Source organism: Oryzias latipes, chromosome 14 (genome assembly GCF_053564925.1).
Source record: "Oryzias latipes strain Hd-rR chromosome 14, Olatipes_Hd-rR_3.1".
NCBI lineage: Eukaryota > Metazoa > Chordata > Actinopteri > Beloniformes > Adrianichthyidae > Oryzias > Oryzias latipes.
In genome coordinates, this window is record NC_136250.1 from 25114668 (window position 1) to 25139994 (window position 25327).

At 41.5% G+C, this 25327-nt stretch overlaps 2 protein-coding genes and 2 long non-coding RNA genes across 20 annotated transcripts in view; 2 read left to right on the top strand and 2 right to left on the bottom strand.

Moving 5' to 3' along the window:
* Positions 1-10653, top strand: part of LOC111948682 (uncharacterized) — a 58794-nt gene extending 48141 nt beyond the window's left edge. For 6 of the 12 annotated variants that reach the window (XM_078930541.1, XM_078930531.1, XM_078930534.1 and 3 more), the window contains 6 exons: positions 4026-4079; positions 4359-4387; positions 7953-7973; positions 8059-8511; positions 8627-8842; positions 9706-10653. In XM_078930541.1, the coding sequence (XP_078786667.1) occupies positions 4026-4079; positions 4359-4387; positions 7953-7973; positions 8059-8511; positions 8627-8842; positions 9706-9984 (1052 nt within the window). In that variant the 3' untranslated portion in view covers positions 9985-10653. The remainder of the gene's footprint in view (positions 1-4025; positions 4080-4358; positions 4388-7952; positions 7974-8058; positions 8512-8626; positions 8843-9705) is intronic. The other 6 variants (XM_078930533.1, XM_078930537.1, XM_078930539.1 and 3 more) reach the window with 2 other exon arrangements.
* Positions 1541-6501, bottom strand: LOC110016413 (uncharacterized). Of its 5 annotated transcripts, none has more exons than XR_013647360.1 (6): positions 6164-6501; positions 5228-5370; positions 4595-5148; positions 3927-4055; positions 3453-3542; positions 1541-1954 (listed from the first exon to the last, which is right to left on the bottom strand). It is a non-coding gene; the product is annotated as an uncharacterized LOC110016413 (long non-coding RNA). The 5 variants fall into 5 exon arrangements; XR_013647359.1 differs by having other exon boundaries at positions 5228-5940; XR_013647358.1 differs by having other exon boundaries at positions 5228-5940; positions 6131-6501.
* Positions 10654-18361: 7708 nt separating the features above from the next.
* LOC110016414 (uncharacterized) lies at positions 18362-20563 on the bottom strand. The gene is made up of 3 exons (XR_002291717.3): positions 20426-20563; positions 18738-18896; positions 18362-18653 (listed from the first exon to the last, which is right to left on the bottom strand). It is a non-coding gene; the product is annotated as an uncharacterized LOC110016414 (long non-coding RNA).
* mat2b (methionine adenosyltransferase 2 non-catalytic beta subunit methionine) lies at positions 19697-24327 on the top strand. Of its 2 annotated transcripts, none has more exons than XM_004076667.5 (8): positions 19697-19905; positions 20694-20888; positions 21892-22006; positions 22197-22349; positions 22504-22703; positions 23061-23174; positions 23491-23666; positions 23728-24327. In XM_004076667.5, exons 1-7 carry the CDS (start codon positions 19876-19878, stop codon positions 23662-23664), a joined length of 981 nt encoding a protein of 326 aa, XP_004076715.1. In that variant the 5' UTR covers positions 19697-19875; the 3' UTR covers positions 23665-23666; positions 23728-24327. The 2 variants fall into 2 exon arrangements, with proteins under 2 accessions (XP_004076715.1, XP_011482151.1); XM_011483849.4 differs by lacking the exon at positions 19697-19905 and adding an exon at positions 19954-20333.
* Positions 24328-25327: the final 1000 nt, after the last annotated feature.

Genomic DNA, 25327 nt, shown 5'->3' on the forward strand with positions numbered 1-25327 from the left:
GTGCTGTGACGATAACCGCCCTTTTTTTAAACCTTTTTTTTGTTGTTGAAAGTTTTGCATATGGCGGGTGATTGGAACTCTAATCACATTCATCTTTACTGATAATTTAAGTTTTCTTTTGTAATCCAGTTCCGATCAGATAGATTCTTTTCAACAAAATCCAGTTTCTAGTGATGACTGATTATCTTCAGAAAACATTCATTCATGATTTCGTATGAGAGGATAATCAAGAACATGTTAAAAGGCGCGACACGGCCTCCCGCCAAGGGATTTTGTGTTGGGGGGGGGGATTATTATAAGTGTCAAGCAGGTGCTGTGCTAAATGTTAGATTTATTATTCATTGGTATTGTTTTACTTTACACCACCCTTAGTGTTAGTCAGCAAAAATGTTTTTCTTCATTGCTACTTGTTTAATAGCAAACAAAAAAAACAACAACAGATTTTTAAGTCGTTTTTTGTTGTTGTTTTGTAAAACAAAAGTCATATATTGAACCCAAACAAAACCGTGACCCTGGGGCAATGATGAAGAGACACTTCTTGAAACGTGAAGGTTTATTCTCATGTGCCAAATAACCAAAGGTGGGCAAGCCAAGTCACCGTATATATTAGAAACATTCAGACCACGCCCTCAGAAACTGCAACTGATTGGTCAGTTCATAACTTGGATAACTTGTGAGAGAAAGAAAACCTTGCTGAAAAAAAGTATTGGATCATGAATGCACTTTGTGATTTCTTCTGGGAAAAGAGCTATATAAATAAAGATATTCTGTTCTATTCTGACCGATAGAATGAATAACAGTTGTTTATTTTTCAATAGAAGTCTGTGAGATTTTGGCTTCTTGTAACCAGCAGGTACTTCCTGTTCAGAACGCCAGTCACTCAGTCCAATGAGATGTATGTAAATGTTTCCAACCTCTTCTTTGTGCTTCCAGAGACACCCAGGATCCTCCATAAAGCAGATTTTTAATGAAAAACCATAAGAAATAAAATCAAATGTTGCAAACAGTAATAATTTTATCTAATCAAATCAACAAAAACATTTTCTTCTGTCATATTTCTTAGATTTGAGGCCACATGAAATCTTAAAGATTTAACCTTCGGTGGTCAAGCAGTAACACATGATGGCCTCTAGAGTGTGCTACAGGCTTTGTTGTTTTTGCTTCATTGAGCCACTTTAAAAATGAACACATTATGAAGAAAAATATGTTTTTTTTGTGAATGTTTCAGAAGTAACTTTGAAGTCGGCTTTGCTCAGCATCATGGAGGAACTGGATGAGGAACAATATGAGAAGATGTTGCTGCTTCTGGGAAAGATTCCAAGAAGAAAGAAGACAGGATCCAGGCCGCAGATGGTTGAAACGGTACTCCAGGTTTATGGAGAGAAGGAGTCCATCAATGTGGTGGATAACATTATGAAAAAGATTCCCAGGAATGACCGTGCAGTCCAGGACCTGCTGAAGCCCTTTGTGGGGAAGAAGAAAACAGGTAAAAGTGTACAGAATCAAAATTGAGACTCACTTATAAAATCAGGACTCAGAATGACGTTAAATACAGATTTATTTAAGAACTTAGATCAAGAAGTCAGAGAGGGCTGCAGGTAATGGAAAACACTCCATGGGGCTTTTGGAGGAGATGCAAGGTACAGATAGTCTTACAAGGACTATCTCTACTAGTGTCTAGTGTAGAAAAACAAGTGATGGTTCAAAGTCCTTGTCCGAAGTTCCAAGTCCAGAGATCCAGAAGCCAGTACCCAAAAGGGAAAAGCAAAGGCAGATCCGGTGGGCAAAAAGAGGGCCAGAGGCAGACAGGGAGAATCCAGGAGTTCAATTTGGAATCTCAAAGTCAATCAGGACAATTGACTGTAGATGAGAACTAGACTGCGGGACCCCTCCCCCCTGGCGTTCCAAAGATGAAGTTCCCGCTGGTTCCAAGAGGCCAAAATCCCATAGACTTCTGCAGAGAAATGAACAGCTGTTATTCAATCTATTGGTCAGAATAACTATTCTGGCCATGACACCTTTTAACATGTTCTTGATTATCCTCTCATACGAAATCATGAATGAATGTTTTCTGAAGATAATCAGTCATTACTAGAAACTGGATTTTGTTGAAAAGAATCTATCTGATCAGAACCGGATTACAAAAAACTAAAAATATAAACTGTAAAACTATCAAATGAATGAATTCAGTGGGGATGGGATTATAAACTCACTTCTTCTCACTCCTTTCAAGCAATAAATCAAGCTGTACTTGACTTTAGTTAACGATCACTGTATTTGATTAACCATATGTGACTGAAGTGTTTCTTTGTTTTTATTTTACTTGTGTATTTCATCATTTCTGTAAAGAATTTGATAAATCTGTCTTTTTTATTGGATTGTCTACAATTAGTGCTTGAAATCAACCAATTAATCAATTCAGTTGTCTTTATTTTAAGGATGCCCCAATCTGATCTCGTAATCGCAAATCAGGCCTGATCTTGTGGCTGATGACTGAACCGCATTCAGATATTGTAGAATGATCAGGGATCAGAGATGTAATTTATTCTTTTCATTATCAGCGCTTTATAATTCAAGCTTTTTATTCCAGACAAACACTCCATGAACGCATCACAGCCTTTAATTGTAGCGCTAGTTTGATCATCAGGAGGCACGAAAGAGTTCAGTCAAGCTAGTGAGATATTCACAGATGTGGACTTCTGGACTCACTAACCCTTAAAAAAAACTCTTAAAAAACATTTTAAACTGACAGCAGGTGTCAGTGATGCATTTTAACAGAGAAAAGATCGGGGCTGTTTTTCTTTTTAATGAGAACGGCTCTCTCTGTGCTGCTGACAAAGAGACGCAGCTGCTGCAGGAGCAGATTTAAGAAACTATCCTTTATTTCTCTTCTCAGGACTTGAGTAAAGCAGAATGAACTACTGTGGTAATAAAACCCATAATGTGATAGGTTATGTTAAAGAATCCTATATTCTCTAAAAAAAAATGTAATAAAATAGTACATTGACATGAGCTAGTCATGAATATTCATCACCATATTTATGATACAACACAAAATCATGATTCATCTTTAAGATGAAGGGATTGGACCCTGCCAGTAATGATCTCAGTGCAGAGCCCAAACTTTGACCTTCATTACAAGAGAATGGTTTGAGAGCCTCAGATCAGGGCAGTTCCTGCTGATCACGTCCATCAAAGTAGACCAATATTAAAGTCTTCCTTATCCGGTCTACAAACAGAGCAGCAGCAATTAAAGATGAGCTGAAGAAGGACTTCAAAGTGTGCACATCTTAGAAATAAATGAGCATTAAAAACCCTTAGCTACTCACTGAAAGACACTCACTGTACCATAGTTTTGGACCTTCAGTTTCCATGTCTGTCTGAATTTTTGTAAGTGACTGGTTTCACAATTGATGAATTCTGCAGGGGAAAAGAGGAAACAAGAGGCTGACCCCGAACCAGAAGAGAGGATCCTGCAGCAGAAATCTGCAGCTGGTTGGTGAATTTAAATCCTTTCAATGAGTTTCTACTCTTCCCTTTCACTGTAAACAAAAGGAGACCAAGTGAGGAGTTAGTACAGGAAATATTTTGCAAATATCTGACTGAAAAGCATCTTTGCGGTTTAGAACTCTAGTCCCAATTGCCCTTTTGGGTGGATACAGGCCGCCTGCAGGCAAAAAAAAGGGGCAAACCTGTACGGGGCATGCAGATTAAATGTTCTCAGTGAACCTGTAGAGCAAATGCACATATTTTCCTAGGGGCCACAGGTCATATTAAACACTATTACTGCACCTAAGGAAAAGTTCAGGTGAAGTAGGTGAGATGTAGGCATGTTGTACTTTTTTCTTTTTACATTTTCTCAGCCCCCTGTACAGGTGCATCTAGCTAAGACTTACCTTCAACATCTGAAAACACTCTTTACTCACTTGGAGAAGAAACTTTCTCTGTAAAGGGGTTTGATGTCTTCACACAGATGTGCGTCACAGGCTGCTGAGCTCAGGACTTACTCATCATTTCTTTGACAGGCTCAGAGAAGAACCAGGTGGTGGAGGATTCTGCTGGCAAAAACAAAGACAGAGGTCAGTCTTCAAGTGTCCATATCTGACCAATCTTGAGCCCCACCTCCACTGCACTCTTCACTGTAGACCGAGGTGGCTAGATCTTCCTGAGGTCTCCAGACAAGTTCACCTACATCTTTTCAGCACAGTGTAGCTCCAAGATATATGCACCGTTGGGGTTCAGATTAAAGAACTCCCACCACACACATATTTTACATAAAGAATTCCCCATAGGATCATACATGCAAGCCCTGCATTGGCATTGGAGAAACTCAGTGACTTTTCTTTTTCCTTTCCAAGATCATCTGAAGAGCCCCCAACCTGACAAGGTAAGTGTAGCCATGCAGAATTCTGGGATTTGGATGTGTCTTCTTGAAGTGTTTGAGGAGTCTTTGTGCTTCCTTACTGATCGGGTTCCCACTATGATAGGAAGGGTGCACAGCCTGTTCCACATACCTCTTTGGGGTTTGAATTTGAATCTGCCTCTTGTGCGGCTATATACTCACTGGGTTGATGTGCAATTTGCTGTTCCTCACCGTTTACAATGGCAGATGTCATCAGGCGTGCCGTAGTGGTGGCTGTGGGTTGCTGGAGATGGCACTGAATGGCGTGACGGGAGAGGGCATCAGTGTTGACATTCTCTCGTCCACTCCAGTTTTAGATCTCAAGGTCGAAGGACGCCAACTGGGTGGAAACCAGTCTGCTTGGGTTATGGAGGTCAGGGTCTCTTCGATTCTGGGAAGAGGACTACACAAAACTTGCAACTTTCGTCTTTCTTTTTCACCCTGACAATGGGTGCGGCCCATGGGCTTCTGCTTTCTACGATGACGCCACATTGCAACATGTTCATTAGAAGGGCATGCATGTCTTTGTAGAGCAGGGGGGGTAGAGGCCTAAAGTACTCATGTGTGGGGGCTGAATCTCCTGTGGGGAATACAGTGCCTCACCATGGAGGTCCTCCCAAAGTCTGTCTCTTCAGTGGAGAAAACTATGGCCAACTTCTGGAGCAGCATCTTCAGCCGACCTTGCTTGTCCTCTGGACAGGAATGATCGTCATGCCAATACAGAGAGGACTGACTGGAAGTCGGAGCTAAAAAGAGAAATTTTGGGTGAAATAAGTGGCCAGTTAAACAGGAAATTTTTTGAAGGTTTTGCATTAAGGGACCCACAGTCCAAGTAATACTCAGGCTCCGAGTCGCACCCGAAGAGGTGCAGGAGACTTTGCTAATAGCCGCAGATGCCGACCCCGGCTCTAGTCCAAGCAGGAATTGCTCTTTTAAGTGCTGATCCATCGGGGTGGTGTTGCCGCAGCCTGCAATAAAGTCCCTTTAGTCTTAAAATAAAAGCCTGCAAGGGTTCATCTGGTTTTTGTCGACACCCATAAAACTGTGTTCTGGCTACTGGGCCTTGAACACGCTGCTGGTAAACACCATCCAATACATTAAAAATTTTGGCAGTTGTGTTACGCTCTTCCTCTGTTAAAACATTTATCTGTCTCCGAGTAACACTCGTCAGGGCCCCCACTAACACACCCACCCTTTTGCTCTGTTTGCCCCACATATGGTATCAGTCCCTGCAGTTGTTCCTTCCAGGCCTCATATTTAAGTTCACTATCAAAACCACTAAATTTTGGCACCCAATTTGCACCAGGTAACAAGGGCATCATCATTTTTTTAAGGAGTTTGAGCACTAAAGCATGAAATTCCCAGGTTCTGACTCCACACAAAATCCAAATCCTGCAGACAACGCCAAGTTTGTAGCCACGCAGAAATCTGGGATTCCGGGACCAAAGTTCAAAAAGGGAGCACAAAGGGTTTATAAAAATGAGGGATGTTGGCTGAGTCTTTTGCTCTGTCCCTTCGTTGGAGCCAGGAGGTTCTGTCTAAAAAAAATACAGAAGAAAAACCCAGGGAGAACTTAGAACTAAAACACCAGGCTCAATAAAAGCACTGCAAATAAAATGCAATCCGTAAAATATTAAATAACATGCAATAATTAAAATATAGCACTGGCGACTACATAAAATCTTCCCTGGATTGTCCCAAAAAATATATAAAACAACAGAGGGGTACTTGGCTCGAAGAGGGGGGGTCACAACCACACACCCCAGCGTTCCAGTGTCGCTTCCCCCTCTGACCGCTGTCTGGCTCCTTGCTCAGCTGCTGCAGGCCAGCACTCGTCTGTCCCGACTCGCAGGGCGTCCCTCTTGGATCAGTTTGGCGCTACTTCACTGCTTCACCCGGTGAGCGTTCCTCCAAGGGACTCCGCTGTCGGCCCCGCCTCTTGCTCGTCTCAGTCTGCTGGCTTCTACTGCTGTGCGGTCTGGCTCTTCTAGGCCAGCCGTTCTCTTAACTAGACGTTGGAAAAAGCACCCTGCTGTCTCCTCTCTTCAGAGCTGGTTTTCATGGCCTCCCTTCAGAGCCTCTCTCCCTCTCACGTCCCACTGTTTCTTAAAACCAGAGCACACCTGTGTCCAATCCAGCATCATGAGCTGCTGACTTCAGGGGCCCTCCAGATTTTACACACAAGTAAAAAAAAAACAATAAAAATAGTTCAACCTGTTACATAAGACTGTTAGAATTAACTTTTGTTTTCTCCTAAATTGTCTTGAAAGGTATCTGTGGATGTTTAACCGCCTGGACTCAGAGTCATTAATGCTTAGAAACCATTGAAGCCAAAGGATGGTGCTTTAAGAGGAATCAAAGTGATCACATTATTCCTACTCTTTCAACGAAAATGTAATTTTTTTTCTTTAATACATCAAGTGACGTGGGTACCAGTACAGAAAATTGAATGTTCTTGAAGTATAGCACAAGGATCCATTTTAGGTCCACACTTTTTAATTTGTATTTCCTACCACTAATGTCATTAAGAGACATGGCATAGACTTCAACAGATATGCTGATGATACTCAGCTCTTTGTGATTATGTCTCTTGATGATTTAGATCCTGTTGACAAACGTATTAAATGTTTTAGTGATGTTAAAGGTTGGAAGACGGATGATATTCTAAAACTCAACAAGGACAAAACAAGACAGGAAAAAACTTGCCATTTTTTTTGTTTGTGATGGTCTTCTAGACTAAAACTGCCCATTTCCATATGAAGTTAGAGAAATATGTGCAAGGGGCTGTACTATCATGTCAACTTGCTGCTCTAATGACAATAATATGCGCACTGTGTAGAAAACAGAGGAAGAGAACCTACAGGGGTGGGGTGTGGGGTGGACAGGTAAAGAGAAAAAGCATGTAAAGGGGCGGGGCTCAGGGGTGCTCATTACGTCCTTCGCGATCGACCAGTAGATCGCTAAGGACGTGTGGATTTTCGTGGGACATAATATATGTATTTTTAGAAAAATTGCTGCCAGCAATATTTATCATCACCTTGAAGTACGTCACTTGATTGACATGTAGAGCTGTTGAGTACCCGGCAGCACGCCCATTGAGAAGACGGCTGCAGAAACAGGATAAAATAAAAGAAAGCCTCTACAAATTAGGGGAACTATTTTAAAATGAAATATTAAGCAAAATCAGACAAGTTCACTTATTTCCAGGAAAATTATCCGCTTGAAAGCAAAGAGGATTTTGAATATGGAGGTTGAAGCTTCAAAGAGAAAAGAAAGTTTACTCTGCTAATCAGAACACAACACAATGTTTTGATCATTTGTTCCTCTGTTTTTTCTCTGTATCTTGTGACTGAATTTCACTGCAAAATGGACTTGTTAGCCATCACCATTCTGTCTGGGATGGAATAAACGCCGGCCTCTATATAACACAGCATCTGCTGCTACACGCTGGGGCTACTATTGTGTGTGTGTGTGTGGGGGGGGGGGGGGGGGTATAAAAGTAAAAGATTAAAAAGATAAAAATAATAAATGTGTATTCCCTTCTTTCCAGGTGACATCATCATCCCCGTGGGTAAGAGAGATCCTTCAAATCCACATTTTCCTTCTTTTCTTCTTCTTTTGCTCTTAATGCATCTAAAATCTGGATTTCTGCACAGAGGATAACTATTGCAGAGTTGAAGAGTGGCGTCGACCTTGGCCAGAAAAGCGTTGTTGGAAAAGTTGTGGAGAAATCTGCCCTGCGTACATATAAAACCAAGGACAATGAAAAGAAGTTCTTCTTCAACCTGGGAATTGCTGATTACAGCAGCTACATCAAGGTGATGGTGTACGGGAAAGAGAACTTTTCTGTTTTCAACAAGGAAGGCTACTACAACTTCAGAAACGTGATTGTGGAAAGAGAAGTGATCAAAAATGAGAACACGCATGAAAAAGTGATGAAATTCACCAAACGAAGCAATACATCAAAGGCAGGAAAGTTTGATATTCCCAAAGATCTGGAGCTGGAGGCTCAGATGCTGGTCTATGGACAGCGTCCAGTTGTCTCCATCGAAGAGATCAAACGTTTGGAACCGAGGAGTAGAGTCAGTGCAGAGGGAACCGTGAAAGAGGTACTTTTCCATCAGTTCCTCTGTGGTTTGAGGGACCCAGTCTTTCGGCCACGACTGTCAGTTTGGTTTTCAATACCTTGATCTTGTTTTCATTTTTCTGATTCGGAAAATCCAGCCTGTTGAGGTGGAGGGAATACGCACCAAAAAAAAGACAAAGAAGTTTAAACTTGAAGACACGACCGGCTCCATCATCATCACTTTGTGGGGCCAAGACATCCAGCAGCTCAGAGATGTTTCAGTGGGAGATTTAGTCAGAGTGACCAATGTGACGACCAATCACTATCATGAAACCATCTCACTGAACTCCACAGACTTCACCAGAATCTTCAAGGTAGCGTTCTGCGTGCATCATGCTGTCTTTCTTTGTCATTTCAAAGTCACGGTCTGTCTAAATTTGTATTTCTTCTTGTCAGATAAATGCATCTAGACATTAACCCTTGTGCTATCTTAGATGACCCCACCCTTCCATTGACGTGTTCTCCCTACCATGACAAAGGTGGATAAAGGTGGAAAGATTACATGTAATCCATGGACACCAGTGAAGATCACAAATCATTGAAGAAAAAAGGTTCAGAGCGCTGTCTAGTGGGTCTAGATGACCCAACTCCCACTGTTAAAGTGCCTAGGATAGCACAAGGGTTAAAGAAAAACACAACTATAAACAACAAACCACAACAAGAATCAAGTTTCTTATGCACAAGGGAGAGGAGCAAATGTGATGGAAAAGGTCCACCACCTTTCTCTTCTCAAAGGGTCTGCCTCTCCTTGTGCTGCTTTTATGAAGAACTCAAGAAAAAGGTAACAATTTCAAGACAAAGAGAAAAAGTTCATTAGGGGGTGTCTTATAATGACCCCTTAAGGTGGATTCTAACTTCAAACAGTATCCCTTATCAGCTGAGGACAGTGTGCCATAAAACCCCCTCTTCCTAGCTGGGATGAGAAGCAGATGAACAAACACACAACTGTTTTCAGAAAAGGTCAATCTGAGTTAACATTTAAAGATACATTTACACAACTACATTTAATCAATGATGATAATAAAACAATTTTCTTCACACTTCTTGACTAAAGTTTGTTTTTATTAGAATTTTTTTTTATTTTTACTGTTTGCATCAACATTTCTGAAGCTCCAAACTTTCTGTGTTCCAGGACAAAACTGTCCATAAATGAAAACTCTGACTCCTTCTCTTCTAGTTGCAAAGCACCTCCTACAAGGACGTCCAGATAGAAATCATCGGCGTTAAAAGTTCAGGGGTCCAGCAAACGGAGGTGGACGCTGGGATAAACGGGCAGGTCAACACTTTCATCGTGGATTCTGCAGTCCTCGCAGAAGAGCTGGGTATCCAGCAGGGATCCGACTTTGAGGAGAGGCTTCTGGAAAAAATCCCTTATTCTGCTGAAGCTGAAATAAAAGGAAACACAATACTGAAGCTCAGCGGCATGAAGGAGTCAAAAGTTCAGATGAGGGTGTAACTTAAAGGGCCTAAAACATGCAAATTCAGTTATGAGCTTTTAAGTGTATTATAATGTTCATTCCTAATGAAAAGAAACCCAAAAGCGCTATGTTTCCATGTTTTCCACACTTAAATGTTTCCATTAAAAAACAGTCAAATAAGCAGTTTTGAAATGATTTTTTATTATTAAAGGGATAAAAGCAATAAAACCTCTATTGCCCTGTGTGAAAAATGATTTGCCCCCTAAAGCTAATATTTAGTTGGGCCCCCATTCAGCAGCAACAACTGCAATCAGGCGTTTGCAATAACTTGCTATGAGTTTCACCGCGCTGTGGAGGACTTTTGGACCGCTCATCTTTGCATTATTGTTGTAATGCATGCATTGTTGTTGGGTTTTTGAGCATGAACTGCCTGTTTAAGGTCACGTCATGACTTTTCAATGGAATTCGGCTCAAGACTTTGGTGGTGGGATTACATAAGCTTGCTTCTTTCCGCTCCTTTTTAAGCAATAAATAAAGCTCTACTTGACTTGACTTCACTTTAGCAAATGTGATTTAAGTGTCTTTTTTTGCTTTATTTTTTGTTTTTAATCTATGCATTTTATCATTTCTGGAATGAGTTTGACAAATCTGTGTAAATTCTTGATTGCTTTGACTACAATGCTTGAAATAAATCAAATCAAAATCTTCATTTTGTTGTTCTTTAGCCATTCCAAAGTGGATTTGCTGGTACGTTTTGGGTTAGTGTCTTGCTGCAGATCCCAAGTGGGTTTCAGGCTTGAGTCATGAAAAGATGGCCGACTTTCTCCTTCAGGATTGTTTGGAGGACTTCTGAATTGGTGGTTCCATTTATCACAGCAAGTCTTCCAGGCCCTGAAGCAGCAAAACGGCACCAGACCATCACACTACCACCTCCATATTTTACTGTTGGTATGATGTTCTTTTTCTGAAATTCAGTGTTACTTTTACGCCACATGTAATGGAATACAGACCTTCCAAAAAGTTCAGCTTTTGTCTCATCATAACAGAATATATATTATCCAAAATTCTTTGGGATCATCAAGATGTCTTGGCAAAATTGAGATGAGTTTTAGTGTTCTTCTTGCTCAGCAGTAGTTTTCATTGTGGAATTCCATTGTGCAGCTCATCTTTGGTGGAGTCATGAACATTGCCCTTAATTGAGTTCAGAATGGCCCGCAGTTCTTTGGATGTTGTTTTGGGATCTTTTTTGACCTCTTGGATGAGTCTTCGCAGCACTCTTGCTTGGCCGGCCACACCTGGGCAGGTATAGCCCTTGTGCTATCCTAGGCACTTTACCATTGGGAGTTGGGTCATCTAGACCCACTAGACAGTGCGCTGAACCTTTTTTCTTCAATGATTTGTGATCTTCACTGGTGTCCATGGATTACATGAAATCTTTCCACCTTTATCTGAACATAACCTGGTCTGGAGCAGGTTAAGTTGAAGGTTAGTTTGTTTTCAGAGAGGTGAAGCAGCATGGCGTGTCCATTTGAAGATGATTTAGTGGATGAAGAAGCTCAGATAACACTTTTTCCACCGTGAGAGGGTGATAAGACCACGTATGGATGTTGGAAAAAATAAACTTTTTTACTTTGATCTAACTTAATTATTTTCTTCAGTTAAGATAAATCAATTTTTGAGTCAAGTCAGCTTAAAAATAACACGTAGTTATCAGACAGTTATTTCATTTTCATTCAAATTAATTCAATTTAGAAAGTGTAACTTTGGTGCTGCTGTTAGATCGGCAGCGCAAAGAATTGTGGGATACCATTTCCTTGCCTCTCTGGACGGATTTGGGTTTAAGTGTGGGTTTTTGACCAAATGTACGACGGAGTATTAGGGCCACCAAAAAAAAAAAAAAGGAAATTTACGAGTTTTTATCTCGTAAATTTAGGAGATAAAAAGTCATAAATTTAGGAGATAAAAAGTCGTACATTTATGAGAAAAAAACTCGTAATTTTAGGAGATTACAGTGGAAGTGAATATGCATAGCAGCAGGTGAACGCTGTGCAGCAGCAGAGCAGACCGACTAAACTTTGTTGAACAGGTGAGCTGAATGATTATTGATAACGTTCCAAATGTCTGGAAGGTCATTTGTTTGATTTACGATTCATTAAAGTTTTATTTATTGATGGTTGGTTTGCAGGATCACTGCAGCCCGATGAAGCCATCGGGTGTCCCCGCAGCTGTCCGCTTGAATCCTTTCTTCCTCCACCAAAGACAAGATCTCTACGTCTGTGTGACGCTTCCGTCACACAAAAGGAGGAGCACTTTTTTTTGGCATTTTCAATGTTCTAAAGCTAATATAGAAGACAATTTTCATTCCTCTTTATTGTTTTATGCTGAAACAGGACATTTCATCTGCAGGAGGAGGCGTATGTAACACTGTTTACTTCCGCATTGGTGTTCGGATGACAGCTTCATGACGTAATCAGACAGATGAACTTCAGGATATGTGAATGAAAAGGAGAATAAAGGCTGCAGCGATCATCTGCACCCAAACGTGTCTCTGAGCTCCTTATTTTACATATGAAACTCCGCTTTACTGACACTGAACCCCGGAAAGATGGCTACATTGACAATAATCTGATTTTGAGTAGCCAAAAGGTTCAGAATCTCTTTGTTTTAAACCTATAATAATCCGGAAATGAAGCTTCACAAAAGGCTCCACATACTTAACCTTCAAGCTACGTTCCGATAAACGGACAACTTCGGTGTTTTTTCCTTAATCTACGACTTTTTTCTCGTAAATTTATGAGATAAAAAGTCGTAAATTTACGAGTTTTTAATCTCCTAAATTTACGATTTAAAATCTCATAATTTAACTTCTTTTTTTTTTTGAATTTTTTTTTTTTTTTTTTTTTTTTTTGGTGGCCCTAATACTCCGTCGTACAAATGTGTTCAGTTGTTTACTGTGTTCTGCTGAGTTATTTTGTCCTACTATGCTTAAGCCTCTGCACCATGAGTGAGAGGGAGGGGGAGGATGATGGGTTTATATAGCACCCCCACTGTCTAGTGTTGTTTTTTGTTTTGGCAATTTGGAGAATTGGTAAATAAATGCATTCATGGAATCTAAACTGTTTCTTTCTTTCTGTTGTTATACAAATGAGTATATCTTCCGGCTCAAACTTAGACATATGAGAGTTTAAGAATTATAATAATTTATTATGGAAAAAGATTTAATTGAATTGGAGTAATATGTATGGAAGCGATTGTGTAGCATAAATAAAAAGAAAAGTCAAAACCAGAAATGCTTTTTCATTTTCAAAATGAAGCTGCATTTTTTGACTCAAAATTAAAATGAAAAAACAATCCACCAAAATGCTTTTTCATTTCCTTCCTCAACACTGCTTATTCTGTCACTTAATTAAAATGATAATGAAAATAGTATTTGACATTTCATTTTCAAAATGTTCTCTGCTAAATGTCTAGCATAATTCATTTAGAAATGTCTAATTTGACATCTAAAATGGATTAATAGAAGTGCTTTTTAATTTTCAAAATGTAACTCAAATGACTCAAAATTAAAATGAAAAAGCAATATTTCAAAATGCTTTTTCATTTTATACTTAAAATCGCTTATTGTGTGTCATAACTAAAACGAAATTGCAAAGAGGGGATTGCATTTGCATTATTTTACATCCACCCCGCGCACCTTGTCTCAACATTCATTTAGAAAAAGCATTTCCACTCCGTGTGTCCGGCCGCTGAAGTTGGCTTGCGATTCTCAGCTTCTGATTCGCGAGGGCACTAAAGGAACATTCCACTGCATTTTTCGCATTAAGATCCAGGAATCCAGGTTTGAGCAGTCCAGGTCCAGCGGTTTGTGAACAGGACCCGGTTTTAGGTGATCTTAATGCGAAAAATGCAGCGGAATGCTTCAGTGCCCTCGCGAATCAGAAGATGTGAATCGCAAGTCAACTTCAACGTCATCTGACCGCAGGGATTTAAAAACATATGATCGAGCAGAGCAGGCCCTTAAATACAATCATAACTTTAATAAAAGCACATATGAAGATAGTCTCCGGCAGCTTCGCGCTGAGTGTGTGTTGGTCCAACCAGCAAACGTTTAGCATGGAGAAATCTGCTATCTGTTGATGGGGCTCCAGCTGTCATCGAACAGCAAGTTCAGCACCAAACTGCAAATAAATTTGTAAATATGTGGGAATTACATCAGCCTTTATTTTTGTTCTGGACACCACTGGAAACACAAATTCATATTATGGTTTCTCAGATTGCAGCAGCAGTTCCGCCTTCAGCGATCATCGGGAGCTTCGCGCTGAAGGCAGCTGGCGGTCCGAAGAAAAAAGCTTGTCCACGGTGCGTCCGAATGAAGACACCAAAAGGCGGACATGCTGCTATGTAGTCCTGAGAAGCCGTGGAAACTCATCAGAAGTTCACAACCAACTAAAAGCCGTCTTCTCTGCCGCTAACACAGTCTGCTCCTGGTGTGTCAGACACACGGAGAAAGCAGTGATGTCATCGCCCCGCCTCCCCTCTGCTAATGCTCACTGTTAATGAATTTTGCTACAGATTTTGCAGGGTGGATGTAAAATAATGCAAATGCAATCCCCTCTTCGCATTTTCATTTTAATTATGACACACAATAAGCGGTTTTAAGTATAAAATGAAACAGTATTTTGAAATATTGCTTTTTCATTTTAATTTTGAGTCATTTAATGCAGCTACATTTTGAAAATTAAAAAGCACTTCTATTAATCCATTTTAATTGTCAAATTAGACATTTCTAAATGAATTATGCTACACATTTACCAGGGACCTTTCTTAAAATGAAATGTCAAATACCATTTTCTTTATCATTTTAATTAAGTGACAGAAAAAGCCGTGTTAAAGTAGAAAAGGAAAAAGCATTTTTGAGTCATTTGATGCAGTTACAGTTTGAAAATGAAAAAGCATTTCTGGTTTTGACTATTCTTTTTATTTATGCTACACAATTGCTTCCATAAATATGACATTTAGTCCGATAAATATGTACATTTGAGTTGTATAAACACTAATTAAGTTTTATAGACGTAAGAAATTAGGTTGAATAAATTTAACTCAATCACTTGTTACCAATAGAAGTAATTTATTTAGGGTGGCAAAATTGGATGAATTATATATATATATATATATATGCGTCACAAGGAAAATGAAATGAGATAGAAACTCGTGCGTTTAATTTGTCTGTTCTTTTTCTCCAAGCAGAAACTCTCTTTTGATGATGCAGCCGTGTTACTTTTTTGATCGGCGTATAATCTTCATACGTCGTCATTAAAATCTCTGACTCCATCTCACTGAAGCATTGAGCTCTCTTTTTTTCTCCACGCGTTTCCATGGTGACTCCGTAAATCGGCGATCCATTGAGAATGTCTTCATGTACTTGACGTGCACGTGCATTAACCCAGGGTTACCAAGTCGAGCGTAATTATGCTAACTCATATCTGGTAAAAATACAACTTTTGATCTTCTTGTCAGGAGAAAATGTTTAAGTCATCGCCAGCTGACCCCAACATTTCTATGAAGCAGGACAAATCTTTGCAGCCCCACCAACATGCAATGACCACACTGTGAGTGTGTGTGTGTTTGGTTTGTGTGTCCTCCAGCTGAGGGGCTGCTATTTATATTGAGGGAGGAGGATGAGGAGAGTCCTTCCAGGCTGAAGGACTCAGAAGAGCAGTGCTAATGTGACCGATGAGACCAGCTTCTCGCCCTGGACAGGTCACCAAAGCCTCCATCCACCTGTGATCCACTTTCAAGATTTGAACCGACGCTCTTTTCGTCAATCGTCACAGGCGTGAAGTACACCTGTCAATCAAACTTCAACTTCAAGGTTCCACTGATGGAGATGAAAGGAACCAAAGCTGCTGCTATGGAGATGGTAGAGCAAGAAGGTGCTGGTTCAAATCCCAGAAAACCACATTTGGTGGAAAAATGGTGATCGACTGGCTGATGTACACAACAGTGCGATGGAAGTGACTTGATCTCCAAAGCAGAGATGCGCTGGTTCAATCCCCATCTCTGTTTTTGTTGTTGGTTTTTGCTGCTCCTGGACCATCTTCAGCTCAAAGGAACGAAGAACTGCAGCTCTGGTGTAGACAGATTAGCACAGTGGGAGTATTTCTGTCCTTGAAGCAGGAGAGCGCAGGTTCAAGTCCCAGTCAGGGACATGGAGGTGTTCAGTCACCTCACAATTCAAGCTGTGGCTAGGAGGAGTCAGGACGCCAGGAAAGGGGGCTTCATCTTTGGCCCCCCACCCCGAGGAAGGAGGACCAGGAGAAGAGGATCCCATAAGAAGATGTGCATTTAGATAGAATAAGAATGCAGCTTGGATGTGTGGAGGGTCAGAACACAGAAGGTACAGGTGGGGAGGGATGGTGCAGATTGACAGAGGAGCTAACAACAACAATGGTGATCTGGCAGTGTTGAGGTGCTAGGTAAGTCAAAACTTTTATTTATAGAGATTAACAACATTTTTGTTTTTGACCTCTACCAACTACCATCTATAGATTTGAGAAAGTATAAGAGTAGTTGCTCAAAGCTGCTTCTTAGCGGGATGTAAAAGAAAATCTATCCCCCCCAAATAAATAGTACACAGTCTAGCATGGTTTGGTTTCTATGGTTTCCTCCTATCAGTTCTAGTTTTCCAGGTACCAGTATCCCTCCTCCTAGGTGTCTCCACTGTCTGTGGCATGATCTCTAGTATTCAACCTTCATCTTATAACACAACAAAGCCATTGATCTCTTTTGGATCATCAACCATCTAAAGATGAAGCCATCCAACATCTCTGTCTCTTCTTCACCACAAGCATGAATCATGAACAACTAGCAGGACTTGAACCTGCACTCTCCAGCTTCAAGGAGAGAGACAATCCCACTGCGCTAATCCGTCTACACCAGAGCTGCGGTTCTTTGTTCCTTTGATCTTAAGGCGGCCACACGTTTCAAAAATCAACAATCAGGTCTAAAGACACACACGATGACATCACTTCCTCAGGACCCTTATATCTAACTGGGAATTGAACCAGCACTTTCTTGCTTGAAGCACAGAGACACTGGCACCACACTACTCTATCTGCATCTGAGCAGGGAGGTTCTGGTCCATGGAGGATCTCACGCCAAGTCAGCTTTTATAGAGACGGTTTGTTAACAAGTCGGGAATTGAACCAGTCACTCCCACTGCACTATTTAAAGCACCACACAGGTCCATCCTGTACCTCACGAAGGTGCAGCACCTTCAAGTTATGTCACTTCCTGTTTGCTGGTTTTGTCCTGGACAACACAGGAAGTGATGCGATCCAATCATTTTTAAAATCTTTCTCCTTTTAACAAATTCAAAGTGAAAAAACACACAACACTGCAACCACAACTCAAAATATAAATTAAAATTTCACAAAGGGGAAAAAAAGATTTTCATCACAATAAAAGCTGGATTTCAAATAGCCCAGTTTTCTCAGCTTTGAGGAGTTGATCAGGTTTCTTCAGTCACTAAGGATCTGTTCTGGTTTTAAGATTCTCTCAGTTCTCTGGATTTTGAGTCGCTTCTAGATGAAAGTCTTTTCTTTCAGATTTTAGATTCTCAAAAATGGAATAGTTCCAGATTGTGTCACATACTACAAAGCTGCAAGCACATATTTAAAGCTGCTGAGGTCTCTGGAGTTCCATGAATATCAAGGTGTAGGATCCTCCAGAGGCTTGCAGTTCTAGATAAACCTTCTACTTGGCCCTACTAAAGAACAGTCACAAGTAGAAACGGCTGCAGTGGGCCCAGACATAATGAAGACTCCTTTGCAAACAGTCTTGTTCACTGATGAATGCCGTGTAACCCTGGATGGTCCAGATGGATGGAGTAGTGGGGGATGGTAGATGGCCACCATGTCCCAACAAGGCTGAGTCGTCAGCAAAGAGGTGGAGGAGTCATGGTTTGGGCTGGAATCATGGAAAGAGAGCTGGTCGGCCCCATTGGGGGTCCCTGAAGGTGTGAAAATGACCTCTGAGAAGTAGGTGGAGTTTCTGATTGACCACGTTCTTCCATGGTACAAATATAAGAACCGTTTTTCCATAACAAAATCCTCTTCATGCATGACAATGCACCATCCCATGCTGGAAGGAAAACCTCTGCATCGTTGGCTGCTATGGACAGAAAAGGAGATAAATTGATGGTGTTGACCCCCATCCTCCCCTGACCTCTCTAGAGAGAGAGAGAGAGAGAGAAATATATATATATATGAGAGGGTGGAAGGTTGTTTACATTCAAACAGCAGCTCTGGGAGGCTATTCTGACATCAAAGAAATTCAATTCAATAGTCTTGTGTCATGATCGGACTACTAGGTAGACCCAGATGCTGGAACCCGGAAGAAACTCAGGAGGCGAGGTAGAATCAAGATGTTTAATGTTAGAGCCGGTCCAGGATCGAAGGGCCAGAGTCAGGGTCCGTGAGCAATCCAACGTAGTCTGAGCCGAGGACGGCGAAACCAACTTGAGACGGAGCGGACGTCGTGGATGATGGAACTGCTGGCGGCGAGATGGAGCACCGAGGACGGTGTAAACAGCCTGAGACGAGGTGGAGCGCCGAGGACGGCGGGACCAGCTTGGGGCGAGGGGAAACGCCGAGGACGGCGTAACAGGAACAGAGCAAGGAACCAGCGTGACCAGAGAGGAGATGACCTGAAGATGTGAGACAGGAGCAGTAAGTACAAAGCTTAAATTTACTAGAGCGAGAGTACTTAGCTTGAGACCAGGCATAGGCACCGGAGTGAGTATAACGGACTGGCGAAGTATGCTGGGATGGATCTCCTTAAGAAGGTCTGCCAGGTGATGAGGTGATGGGGAGGGGGAGGTAGCAGCCGGAGGCACCGTGACAGTCTTGTGTTTTCAGATATAACCTTGACATTTTTCTTTGATAATTACCTGCAGAAGCAACAATTTATTAAGACATTTAAAAAATATATATTACTTTTTTTTCCTTGTGGAAAATATTTTTATTGAAGAATTATTATTTAAGCAGTAAGAAGACTGTTTCTTTGTTTTTTGTTTTTTTATGTTAAAAGGCTGACAAAGTAAATCATTACTGATGTTAAAATTATTAATACTAAGTCAAATTAAAACTGCGAGCAATGTTGCAAGCAAATCCCTAGGAGGAGTTTAGATTTGTAGCTGGTACCAAATAAATTGCATTTTTGAGAAAAATTCAAAGTCATAGGTCAGCAAAACTTCAAATTCAACTGCCATATTGTACGGAAACAGGAAATTCTCCAATTTTCACATTTTATCCAGGAACGCAGCAGGACAGAATTCCCAACGACTCAAACAATACAATCAAAACAATCATTATCTCACATTTCTAAAACCAGTTTCTGTTGTCTTTTTAATATTTATTAGTTTTAATTAATTTAAGTATACCATTTAAACTTTTTTTAAACTATATTTGGCTTGTACAGAAAAATTAAGAATATATGATCAGAAGTTATAAAAAAGACTATTAGACAATACGTTTTTGAATTTATTACTTAATTACCATCTTAAAGTTTATTTTTTGTTATTTCACTTCATTGAATTTTGTTGGGTTGCTTATTTTCTTAAAAAATATTGCTAAACTGTTTATTGTTTGAAGAAAATGTTTGGATGTATATGTACATCCAATGTATACCACACTTGGTATACATTATTTTATTTTGAAAATTGACAACAGTTCTCCTCCGCCTGACTGCAGTTCGAATGGTTGTCCAGCTGGTGGCGGTACTGCTACTTTCATTGACTTGAATAATTGCAAGTGCAGACGAAGAAGAAGCTGTCTGATTCAACTATGAATTTACTGAAATTCGCGTAATGTTTATTAGACTTTAGAGTGTACTTAGTATATTTTGGTGTCTAGTCTTCTGCAGATAAAATGCCTGACTTTGGAATAGCAAATCCGGAGGTAAAATTCCGATTTTGTTTGAGGTGTAATGCTGAAATGTGTAACCTCGGAATAGGATTGGGGATCACTTCACTTCCTTTGCCACTAAAGAAATCAGCGTTCAGCTCAGTTTTGCGCATGCTTGGGCGGACAATAAGTGTCAGAACAGGACCTGGAATGTGTTTGTATTTATTCTGTACTGGTTCTGGACCATTTCATTTAGGTTGCTAGCTGTGTGCTAACCTTTAGCATCTTAGCGAGAGTTACCTGACGATGATCAGCTGATCTGACCGGAAACGGAAGCAGTAGGTTAAAAAAGTACGCAGATCACAGTCCAGACAATCGCGGACGACGCAGGATCACATCTGATCATTGAGAACCCCAAAATGAGCTACGCAGGCGCAGGAATGAGGATCGTATTTAGCCCGGGGCGCGTGCAGGTCGTTCAGGTCTGTCTCCGTTCACCTCCGTGTGAATCTTTAAAACAAACTTAGACCCTGTCTGGTTCGAACTGTTATTTTAAACAGAACTGAAAACTGACCCGTCCAGTAGTGGGCCATCAGACTCTCTGTCCGTCTGTTCTTAAATCTGCGGGGAAGAGGGCCCACCTCCATCTCCACCTGTTTGTTTACGTTTCGTTGTTGTGACGTCACATCCTCACAGCTCTGACTCTGTGGATAGAGCCTGTGCAGGACCAGTGGACATCATGGCTTTCCCCGTCTCCTTGCTCTAGCAGCAGATCAGATGTTTGTGGAAATCTTGTATCTTTTTATACGTTACTCCTTTGTCTCTGCTTGCTGGTTATCTAGGAGGAAGACCTGGTCCAGGGTCTGAAGGTTCTTGTTACCGGGGCAACGGGTCTTCTGGGTCGAGCTGTCTGCAAAGAGTTTCAGAGCAACGGCTGGAGTGTCATCGGAACAGGATACCGGAGGGCGCAGCCGCGCTTCCTGCGCTGTGACATGACTGACGAGGACGCTGTCAGAAGTCTGCTGCACGAGCACAAGGTACCTCTCATAATACTACACAGGAGTACTGAGCAGGAGGCAAAGTACTGCAGTAAACTCCAGAAAAACCCAGTGTTTACTGTAGGAGAAGAGAATACTACTGAGCATATACTGGGAGCGGATTTGGTCCGAGAAAGTATCTACCATTGGTGTATAGAGTACTATAGAGTGTGTACTGTAGGAGCCTGTAGGAAAATGCAGTGTGAAAGTTTGTGCGTTTAATATAGTTGTATAAAGTAGAGCTGGACAATTTGGCCAAAACAATAAAATCTCACATTTCATTCGTACTAAATTTGATTTTCTATTTTAACTTTAATCGATTTTTTTTTTCTGCCTTCTGTTACTTTTTTTAACAAAAGTGACAAATGATAGAATATTTTTAACAAAAACTATTTTATTTTAGAAATCTTTCGGAAAACAGGTCGAACACAAAGTGCAGCTAAACCCAAGCTGTAAAAATGTTTGTAGATCAATGCAGCCGATGTTTTGTGAGCTACCTGTGGGGTTCCCCAAGGGTCGATTGTAGGTCCTAAACTTTTTCATCTGTACATGTGGGGGATGTCATCAGAAGACAAGTTGTAGTCTTTCACAGCTTTGCTGATGACACTTAGTTTCACATCGCTGAGGCTGCTGATGACCTTGAACCTGTAAACATTCTTTTACATTTTATTTTAGACATATAGTTCTGGCTGGCAGAAAACGTCCTACAGGACAAAACTAAAGTTTTAATCATCAGGATTGATTTTAAGATTCTTTTTGTGGTTCTTTGTTTTAAATGTTTAAATGATCTTCTTACCCACTAAAGCATCAGTACCACAAAGCTTGTACTGTGGGAGTACAATGCACAACAGAATATGTACTTTCATAGTACAGAGTTCTTTGAGATCTACATAACATGTAGCATGGAAAACCAGAGGGATTTGTTAGAGATTTAGTTGAACGTTATGGGCTCAAACGGATGTGTTTTCATGTGTGTGTGTGTGTGTTTGCTTGTGTGTGTCAGCCTGACGTGATCGTGCACTGTGCTGCAGAGCGCCGTCCGGACGTCATGGAGCGACACACTGAAGCTGCAGTTCACCTGAACGTGCACGCCACAGGCACGGTTGCTAAAGAGGCAGGTCAGTCTGTGGTTTTTTTTTTGTTTGTTCAGACCTTTGATTGGACACTCTCATTTTTTTCTGCCTTTTGAAGTTAAATGTCTTCCAAATCGGATTCTTTTCACAAAACTTTTAGTTTCCATTATGCAACAGAATAAATGCTGATATTTGTTTTCTTGTTTCCATGACAACGGCATTCATGGGACTGCAGCTGTTTGTGGAGCGCTGTTCATCTACATCAGCACCGATTACGTGTTTGACGGCCGGAGTCCTCCGTACGGCGAAGACGACTGTCCAAATCCGGTGAACGTGTACGGGCGCAGCAAGCTGGAGGGGGAGAGGGAGTCGCTGAGGCACTGCCCAGGTACTGGGGGGCCGTTTTACCGTCTGCCTGCTATTGTCAGCTGTCCTTCCTAAACCCTCTGACCCAGTCTGCTGGTTCTGACCCAGTCCGCTGGTTCTGACCCGCTGTTCTTATTGAGAGAAACTGGAACTGATTCCCTGTTGTGTCGCGAAAGGCGCCGTGATCCTGCGTGTTCCCGTTTTGTTCGGCGAGGTGGAGTCGGTGGTGGAGAGCGCAGTGACGGCGCTGTGGCTGAAGGTGGAGGAGGCGGACGAGGACGGCTGCAGCGCGCTGGACCACTGCCTGCAGAGGTTCCCCACCGACGCTCGTGACGTCGCCGCTGTCTGCAGGAAGCTGGCCGAGAGAGGCAGACAGGTGAGGCAGCTTTCCCTGTCTCATCCTCCACATGTGTCACTCTTTCTATGTCTCACCCTCCGTCTATCTCACTCCCTGTCTCATTCCATGACCCCCTAAATCCATGACTGTCTCACATTCCACCTGTTCTATACGCTGCATGCCTCACTATCATCCTGTCTCACTCCCTATCTGTCTCACTCTGTACATGTCTCACTCTTTGAATGTATAATCACCTGTTTGTTTTACACTCTGCATGTCTGTCTCACTCTCTTTTCGTCTCACCTTCTGCCTGTCTCAATTTCACCCTTTTTTTCCATTCTTACCTTTTGCCTGGCCCGTCCATGACGATCTCACCGTCTGCCTGTCTGTCTGCAGGATCCATCCATTAGAGGAATCTTCCATTTCTCTGGGAAAGAGCAGATGACCAAGTATGAGATGGCCGTTGCCATGGCGCAGGCTTTCAACCTGCCGTCTAACCACCTCATACCTGTGAGTGTTGAGTCAGGCCCATGCGTGCTGCCTTAATACTTAATCAAATGTGACACAGCTTTTTCTGTGACCTTTGGCCCAAAAGTGCAGAGATGTCAGTAACATTTATCTGAACAGAGCTGGAACTGTGAAGTATTGAGTCCTGAAGCACCTCTGACCAAAACCAGCCTGAGAAGGAGATTCGGAACTGAAGCGTTCTCTTTATAGGAAGATCTGAGTTCACTCTGCAAGCAGACCAACATGAAAATAATTTCCTCCTTTGCCTCCTTAATGCGTTAAAGGCAGCAGCTTCATGTGTGTGGTTTTTTCTGCACAGCTGACAGAGCAGCCGGCGGCAGCTGCTCCTCGTCCAATCAACAGCCAGCTGAACTGCTCCCGCCTGGAGCTGCTCAACCTGAGCGTGGAGCCGCGGCCGTTCTCCACCGCCATTGCCGACTGCTTGTGGCCGTTCACCGCTGACAAACGCTGGAGGCAAACCGTCTTCCACTGAAGGTGAGACGCCTTTCTGTCTCTGAACATGCAAACTTTGTGTTTACATGTTTTTCTCTTGCAGGTTGAAGGCCATCAGGAGAAGAGGTGCCTGAGATCAGGGAACCAAATTGGACTGGAGTTCTAGAGTTCTATGTCTGCATAGATTCTGAATATTCAGACTCATTTGGGAGAATTTCTGCTGCTGGTCTATTAAAGTTCTTAATTAGAATGAATGTCCAGAAGCTCTGAAGCCCTGCAGACAGAATGACCACGAACTTGTGGTTTAAATTAATGTTGTGTTTCGTTCTTCTTTTAGGTCTAAGTTTAAGTTTGAATCAGATGATCATCTTCATCCCTTCACCTCCTCTGGGGAGGAGGACTTTTTGGAATGAACGTAAAGAACACAGCTGACTTGTTAAAAGATTTTAAGATTTCACAAATGTCCACTAGGGGGAGCCACAGCTGTTGTGTTGCAGTTTAGTTTGGCAAAGAGGTTGAAGTTAATTGTGTGTCTGTAGAAACTTTGTGGGAACTCCCAAATGCAGCACTTTAAAAAAAAAGACGTTTGTTTTGTTTGTGTTTAGCTTTTTTGTTTGTGCAGATCTGTGTGGCTTTAAGAAAAACAACCACTTTAACACAAATGGATCATAATGGCTGAATCAATAAAGCTTTGAAGCACTGAGTCCAGTTTGTGTCTGTAAATGTGTTCAGCCATCAAACAGCTGATCAGACCAGGGGGGGTTTCCAGAAGGCATGTTTAATCTACCCTGACTTTAAGCCTGAACTCTGGCTGAAATCCGCCTGAACTTGCTTACTCTGGGTATGTGGGTTCCAAAAGACCGGATATGAGTTATCAACTTGGTAACCCTGGGTTAATACACGTGCACAGCAAGTACATAAAGACATTCTGAATAGATCGCTGATTTCCGGAGTCACCATGGAAACGCGTGGAGAAAAAAAGAGAGCACTATACATTTGAGACAGTCTGAGATTTCAATGACGGCGTATGAAGATTATACATCCATCAAAAAAGTAATAGGGCTGCATCAACAAAAAGAGTTTCTCCATGGAGAAAAAGAACGGACAAAGTAAACGGACGAGTTTCTGATGTTATTTTAAATTTTCCTTGTGACGCATATATATATAACTTGTCCAATTTTGCCAACTTAAATGAATTACTTCTATTGGTAACAAGTAATTGAGTTAAATTTATTCAACCTAATTTTTTACGTTTGTAAAACTTGACCCTTGCGCTATCCTAGGCACTTTAACATTGGGAGTTGGGTCATCTAGACCCACTAGCTGAACCTTTTTTCTTCAATGATTTGTGAACCTCACTGGTGTCCATGGATTACATGAAATCTTTCCACCTTTATCCACCTTTGTCATGGTAGGGAGAACACGTCAATGTAAGGGTGGGGTCATAGGATAGCACAAGGGTTAAGTCTTTTACCATCTTAATTTATCGTACATCTTAAACTCTCATGTGTCTAAGTTTGAGCCAGAAGATATTCTCATTTTTGTAACAATAAAAGGAAAGAAGCAAATTTGACACACTGTATGCCATCATGTATCCTTTCTCCACCATTGTTATGAAGGTCAAGAACATTAGGCATGCTATATAAACTCATCATCCTCTCCCTCCCTCTCACTCATGGTGCAGACACTTAAGCATAGGACAA